The 7,714-nt window shown below is 46.9% G+C and overlaps 1 protein-coding gene across 2 annotated transcripts; it reads right to left on the bottom strand.

Moving 5' to 3' along the window:
• Positions 1-979: 979 nt before the first annotated feature.
• On the bottom strand, positions 980-3,640 carry LOC120675824 (transcription factor PCF7-like). 2 transcript variants are annotated; one of them, XM_039957035.1, is made up of 3 exons: positions 3,481-3,640; positions 3,219-3,395; positions 980-2,210 (listed from the first exon to the last, which is right to left on the bottom strand). In XM_039957035.1, exon 3 carries the CDS (start codon positions 2,144-2,146, stop codon positions 1,325-1,327), a length of 822 nt encoding a protein of 273 aa, XP_039812969.1. In that variant the 5' UTR covers positions 2,147-2,210; positions 3,219-3,395; positions 3,481-3,640; the 3' UTR covers positions 980-1,324. The 2 variants fall into 2 exon arrangements, with proteins under 2 accessions (XP_039812969.1, XP_039812967.1); XM_039957033.1 differs by lacking the exon at positions 3,481-3,640 and having other exon boundaries at positions 3,219-3,474.
• Between the last annotated feature and the right edge of the window lie 4,074 nt (positions 3,641-7,714).

The following is a 7,714-nucleotide window of genomic DNA, read 5'->3' on the forward strand; positions in this document are numbered from 1 at the left end:
TACAAACTAGCATAGAATTGGCTATTGGTGCTCTAATTAAAGAGGTTTATTAGTACTACATAACGTGCTAATGTTCACCATTGGTTCGTGGTAGATGTAACGATTTCATTTCATGACGGTAACTCTCCCTTGATCAATCATGTGAAGAAATATGAAACATAAGTCAATTGTTTTTTATATATTTGAAATGATTTTTATATGCCATGGATGCATAGGAAAGATCACCCTATCATCAATGATTTAAAAAAAAACTTTATCATGATTCCGCTTCAAAATACAAATCTGCCTTAATACACCAACCCTGGGTGATTAGTGCTCTCAAAGGGATGGTACATCATCTGACACACTTTTTTTAAGAAATCTGACACATTTATTTGGAACATCTTTGCATATATGATTAGGACAAGAAACAAAGAGGAAACTTTAAAACTTGTGATAATAGAGAGGGCAAATATCTTTGTTTTGTTAATGAAGAATGGGATGGTGCGTGAGATATATATATATCCACCAATATTCCCACTTAAAGTATATGTATAAAATGTGAGCCATGAAAGAAGAGTTCGCATGTTAACAAATTTTATTGTTGATAGTTTATATATTTTCCACTATTTTCCTTGACCTTGACAAATGTCACACTCAGTAGATTTAGAATTTGCAGCTAAAATTTACATATGGTAATTGGAGTATGGGATAAATACATGATAGATCAACTTTGACCTTTTAAGCTCAAACTGAATATGGATGAATCAAGTGGAAACTATATTTTCAGAACTTCTAAGACTTCAAGGGAGGTGGGGTCTCCTCACCCAAACATGTCCTTAAACCCCAAATATCTTGTCCACTATTCTTTTTTTAGAAAAATCCTATCCGCTATGCATGCGCATTATTAGCGCCATAAATGGGACTACTATATGAAGTATGGCACGCGAATATAATTTAACAACATGAAACAAAAAAAATAGCAACTAAAACCAACATATAGCCAAACAAAGTTCTAATTAAAAACACAATATAAAAAAAATCCATATTGTTATTGTACAAGCCAGCAAACATCTACTATATTATTACTCCTTTGTCTGTATTAAAAGAAGTAACAAATTCGTATCGCAATTCGCACACACACGTACGCAGCAAGCTCCTCAGATTTAATTTATTCTGTTTCATGTCTAGCATCTTACTAATTACGAAATGATTACAAGCTTATATAATTGCGGCGTAAAAGGCACTTAGAAACCAATGTCACACTTATATCAGAAGCTAGATTGTACTTGGGGACTTTGGGGATCATTCCTACCTTAATCTTGATCGAAGCTTCGTCGGTTGTCTAGCTAGCCTGATCATGGTAAGCCCTTGCCGAGCTCAGGGACAGGCTTTGCGAGCCAAGGTTGTTATCCACCTGGAACTGCTGATCAGCTTCCGAGGAGTAGAATACCAGCTGATGCGGCCCTGGAGCCAGGGAGAGCAACGACGGGAACGGCGAGTGGTGAGCCGCCGCAGCGGCTGCCATCTGCGGCGAGCCGGCGCCGCTGTCATGCACGCTGCTGTTATTCCATGCCTCTCCGGTGTAGCTGTTATACGGCGCCATTGCGCTACTTACCATGCCGAACGCGTTGTTCAGCCCCATGAACCGGTGGTAGCCGCCGGGGAACCTCCCCACCAAGTGGTGGCCGCCGGCTCCGCTCCCGTCCATGTCGACGTCGCCCTGGCCGTCCTTGGCGCCGTCGCTCGCGAGCGCCGCGGCCGCGGCGATGTGGGCGAGCTTCTCCTCGTGCACCAGCGGCATGGGGGGCGCCAGGTGGCGTACCATGAGGTCCTGCGGCGGGAACTGGAGCGGCGGCAGCTTGTCGACCTCGTGGCGCGCGGCGTTGAGGAGCCAGTCGACGACCTTGCTGGGCTGGTTAAGGCCGAGGCGGTCCTGCAAGTCGTAGAGCTGGATCGCCGTCGGCACGGAGAGGCGCACCCGCCGGTCGCGCAGCCCCTTGACGGTCTTCACCTTGCTGTGGCGGTCCTTCCCGCCGAAGACCCGGGAGACGCGCACGATGCGCGACTCCGTCTGCGCCGACCATTGCCGCGACGTCGCCACGGCGGCGTTCTTCCGGGCTAGCTCCTCGTCCGCCGCCTGCTGCAGGTTGCTGCCGCGTATCATCTTTGCGCGGCGGCGCTCGTCGTCATCATCGTCGCGCGCGGCGCCAGACACCGGAATAATCTCCCTGCAGTGTCGATGTATGTATCATGCATCCACCACACACGCAACCGGCGTTAGCTAGTCTCAAACAGCTCGCCGTATGCAAGCAACAAATCAGCATGAAATGGCGCGCCATGATTGAGCACTGTGCATGCACGGCAGGGTCGTCTACAGGCTCATGTGTGCCACTACTGTTCCATTGGGGAATGGGGAAAGCGCTGCAGCTTTATTCGCTCCAAGGAACAGCAAGATAGCGGTATATGAAACAGTGCAGGTGATGAGCCGTGGATCGGTGCGCGGCAGTGGCAGCGGCACTATATGCACACATGATGCGCTGGGCAAGGGGATGATTCCATGATTGAACGGCCTGCTGCCTCCACATCTTTGCTAGCTTTTGCAGGCAAAGACTATGAATACATCGTACTCGCACATGGATTGTTTCTTTTGCTCTTGGAAATGAGAAGATGGTAGTTAAGATCGATGGAGAGGCCGAGAAAATACTGATTTATTTGTGGAATTATACAAAGGAAGAACATAGTTTTGGATGAGGAAGAAACCGCTGGACATGATGGCTAATTTAGTATTATGGTTTGGGTATGTATTTTCGCAATAATCATGGGTAGCAAACACAAAGCATACTAGCTAGCTGGCTTCTTGAAATCATAAGGTTCGGTCAGATCCAGACCGTCGCAGGTTGTTCCAAAAAGAAGAGAAAAGAGAAACAACGATGATCATCTGCAACTTGTTTTACGGCCGGAAAGCTTTTTTTAGCTCTGGGAGCATGAAAGAATTTCAAGTAGCAGTTAAAAATTCCAGATAACTGATAAGTACGCAGCAAGAAAGAAGAGTGAACAAATCTGCGCTTGGATCTGGGATATTCTAATAGATGACCATCAAAAGGTTTCAAAAATTAAGAACTCCAAGACAAAAGGCCTAAAACTTTTGCAATCTTCAAATCCGCAGAAGAGAAACCATCAAGAATTAAGAAATCAAGAGCAACAAGACCGACTGAAAATTAGGACGGAGGACTTACAGGATCTCAAGAAATGGCCTGCAATATAATAATCCCTCTAAATCAACTGAATTTCCTCTGTGCCGGCGACCACCAGCAAGCAGATCTCGCCGCCGCCGAACTGGACTGCCCTCCCCCGGCCGCCAGCTCCCGGATCCCGACCGGTGTAAACCCTAGCTAGCAGCCACAGCTTGAGAGCTGCAGAAGCTAGGAGTGGGGAGAGATGAATGAGAAGGATGTGGAAGACGACCTGCGAAGCTAGCTGCTTGTGGTGGGTATTTACACGGCGGCATAAATGATCAGCGTCGCTGTCCAATCCCCACGTCCTTTTACCACCACCACCATGCGCTGCTGCTGCTGCTCCCCGGCTCCCTTCACTCTCCGTCGCGGTAGTGGCAGCGGCTGACGCTGACCTGGACCCTGCAGCCGAGCTGATAATAAAAGCTAAGCTCCAAGCCTCCAAGGCATAAATAAAAGTCATGTACAAGTAGCTAGAAGAGTAGGCGCACAGAGAGGAGTATCTATGCGTAGTACGTATGCACGTTTGTAGGGACTAGGAAGTACGCAGAGAATTTTTGCAGGGTCTTACGCATAACATAAAATATGCATGCTTCATACCTAACTTTTACCTTTGGCAGAAATAAAGCTTAAGATATGTATATTATTAGTGTATTATGCACCCTGATCACAAATATAAGCCTGCTTTTAGGATATTGACACGAACTACAAGGTTAAACTATTGTCAACAATAATTTCTAGGAGATATATAATCGCAAAAATAAAAATTATATATTGTCATTTTTTAATAATAAACCTAGTGGCACCGAAGCTTATGTTACAAAACTATTTGTAATATATACGTAGCTAATTGATAGTTAAAGCTACAAAAGGTTTGACTTAGAACAAACTTAAAACTACTTTTATTTGTGACCGACGACATATACAAATGAATAGATAAAGATATATGTACATATTATGTGTATACTTCTTTAAATGCTCAACAAAATGACACTAATTTCTGGTATGTGCATGTAGTGGATGCATATTTTTTTAAATTTGAGACTTTCCTATTTTGAAAAAAAGTAATTAACTGACCTGATGAGAACTTGTTGCAATTTCAAAGTTTTGGTTAATTAAGCTTCCATAAAAGAAAGTTAATTGAACTAAGCTATTTATTTTCAAAGGTTTTTTGTTGGCACATTAATATTATAGTTTGCAGAATTGTGATGAGATAAAAAAAAATCTGGGCAACGTTGAGTTCTTTACATAATGTGCTCATTCCATATTGGACCCAAATACGTAACTTTTACAAATCTTTCAACATAAAAATCTAGGAGGCTAGTTTAGCCTTGGGACCATCCTTCTTTCAGGCACCAACTTGCAGGACCACTCTCTAAAATTTTATAAATCCTCATGTCAGTAAAAGACACTAATTTGGAAGTAATCATTTTCGTCCAAAAGTGAAAATAATCTGGATCATATCCCATTACCGTTTCCCCATACTAAAAAAATGTAATAGATAGTTAATCAAAATATGCAGTTACGTCAATAAAGATATAAATAAACGTATAAAAGTATACATATAAATACACTAAAAATGGCCATTGCCTCAACTTTCTTTATAGATACAATATCAAAAAAATGCGAATATGACAAATATCTTGCACTTTCCACACTCAACTACTGTACTCCCTCCGTATTGGTAAAGGAAGTCGTTTAGGACAGCGACACGGTCTTCAAAACACAACTTTGACCTCTTGTTTTTTAAAAAATATTTATAGAAAAGTGATATACATAAATTTTTATGAAAGTATTTTTCAAGACAAATCTATTCATATAATTTTCACATTTGTAAACTCACGACAAATCTATTTAATGTTTGACCTAAATCTTATCCAAAACGACTTCCTTTACCAATACGGAGGGAGTATATATGTATCTTAGCTACATTATTGCTTCTGTTTGTCGTGCCCTATTATTTTCCTTTGGTTTTATCGTTTTTTCCGATGTGGATATGAATGAATGTTATATGAAGTGCAAGGTACGTATAGGGCTCAACCTATATAGGTCTAGCTAGTGTTCCATATGCATGCATGCGTGTATCAAATCACAATAGTGCCACTGCTGCTTTTATGGTCTGAAGATATATAATAATGTGCTCTGTACAGTCAGCAAGCACCCACTAATACCTGCTGCCCGCTTGAATCAGCATATAAATAGGGGTTGAAGAGTTGATCATACGTATCAAGTTCACATAAACTCTTCCGTGCACCGGCAGTTCAGCACACACTTTTTCATAAGCTAGCTAGCTGGCCAGTAGTGGCCGCTCATTTTTGCAACATCTCTCGCGTTCTCGCCAAGAGGGTGATGATTGCCACACACTGCATGCATTGTGATTTGGCTTTTCCTTCCCAACAAGGAGCTGCATGCCAGCTTTCTTTTGATTACATATATGTCGAGAGACGACGACCATGCAAGAGTGCATGCTCTGCAGCAATCTCTATCTTGCTTTTTTCGTTCACTGCTGGGACATTCAGGCTGCATCACTGGGTCACTGCAACATAATACCCAGAAGCAATGCATGCCTCGATCTCTCTGACATCACACTTGCTTAGCTTTACATGCATGCATGATAACAAGCAAATGTTGCAGCGAGAGCATCTTTTTACCATATCTTGATGCCTAGCTTTCAGGAGGCTGCCCGTCTGTCTAGCTAGCTAGCACACACCCGGCCCTGATCCCCGGCCTGTTATTAGGATGCATATATCCTCCTCGGTATCCATGGAATATAATCATCATGTGTCTAAGAGCAAGTATACTAAGTCCCAGTCAGCAGGCGAAATAAATCAACACGTGGACATGTGGACGAGAGAGAAAACAGGAGAGAGACGCAAGCGGGCGACTCGCTACTCGCTCGCCGCAAGGGAATGAAGATTTCTAGTACCCGAGTACCCCGGTAGGTGTTATCCTGTACCTCTATTTGCACCTCGAGATCCGAGCGGCGTCAGAACGGAACAGATTTACATCAAATTGTGTACTTTATACGCGTATATGTACAGCTGTTATATAGAATAAAAAGATACCCTCTCCGTCGCCACATTTCAAAATAACCATTTGCTTTCTCTCTCATCCTCTCCGTCTAAACTCACGGTCGGTGCTCCCGAGGCCACCGAGCGACACCGGCGGCGGCGCGCCCGGATCCGGCGATGGTGTGTCCCGATCCGGCGTTGGCGGGCTCAGATCCGGCGGTGCTGCATGGGGTCCGCGAGGAAGCACGCGACAGGGGGGGTCGCGATCGCGGCTAGCGGTGCTGCGCGCGGCGGCCAGGAGGGACCACGACCGGCGGTGGTGACCGCGGCGGCGGGACGAGCGAAGAGAAGGCGGCCGCGTCCAGGCCGAGGTCCGCGACGAGACGCCCGGGTGCGCCGCCTCCAGATTCGCCAGCTCCTCGCCCGCCACCTCCGCCACCCGCACGCAACCCACCCCCCGATGCCATCGCCCTCGCCGCTGCGTCGGGTGGGGGACGGATGCCGACGGCGGTCTTTGAGGAGGCCAAATCCGGTCTGCACGGTGTTCTCCCAGATCCAGTATACGTAGGGCTCTCCTGCGCCGACATAGACGCATCGCGGCTGCCCCTCCCCGCCGGCGACGAAGGAGGCCCTTGCCGGTGCCGGTCGGGCCGGTGGTCGCGGCCGCCCCTCCCGCTACCAGGCGGGCAGGAGCTGGTGCTGCCCCCCTGCGCGCGGTCCCTCCTCCACGCACGCGGTTGCGGAGCAGGCCGGAGGCTGTGCCGTCCACCCCCTTCCCAGCGCGTGGCGACAGAGGAGGCACCTCGGCCGCCCATCCCGACGCGTGGTCGCCGCTCGTCCCGTTCCGTCGCCGCGCGAAGCCGCCGAGGGCACCGGTTCCCGACGAGGCCTCCGCCGCCTCCGAGGACCCCATCGTCCTCCGCCGCCGCCGCTGGGAGCTCGCCTCCGTGCTCCACTTCCTCAGGGTGAGCCTAGGGTTTCTTCCCGCACTCGCGATCCGCGGATTGCGTGGGGCGTTTCGGCTTTTCCGTGCGCAATTCATGGGATTCGGGTTCTCTTTCGTGGGTTGCAGGTGTTTGAGCCGGTGATCAAGGCGGACCTGGGGCTCTCAGCGGAGGAGATCGAGATGGCGCTCGCGTCGAACAACCGCAACCTAGCTCGCATCCACGTCGCCCTTTTGAAGGTGATTTATTTATCTGTTCCTAAGTGCGCGTGGGTTCTCATATATTTGCTTCAGATTCGCTTGTTTGCATAATTTGGTATCCGCCAGTGTGTTTGGCTGTGCGGGTCTGCATTTTTACTTTCAAATCAAGTGTTCGCATTTTGCTTTTAAATGAGTTGCATGTCGGCATAATCATTATCTCGAGAGACCTGAGAGGTTTGATGATTGCCTAGAGTAGCAAGTTCTGTGTTGATGACTTGATGCGCTTGTGCTGTCATTAATAGCTATAAACTTCACAGAAACAAATGCATCATGTTCTGTTTTTC

The sequence above is a fragment of the Panicum virgatum genome, chromosome 5N (assembly GCF_016808335.1).
Source record: "Panicum virgatum strain AP13 chromosome 5N, P.virgatum_v5, whole genome shotgun sequence".
In the NCBI taxonomy this organism is placed as follows: Eukaryota; Viridiplantae; Streptophyta; class Magnoliopsida; order Poales; family Poaceae; genus Panicum; species Panicum virgatum.

Excerpts from the sequence above, each read along its gene's own strand:
- LOC120675824 (XM_039957035.1), bottom strand. The coding sequence starts at position 2,146 with ATGATACGCGGCAGCAACCTGCAGCAGGCGGCGGACGAGGAGCTAGCC.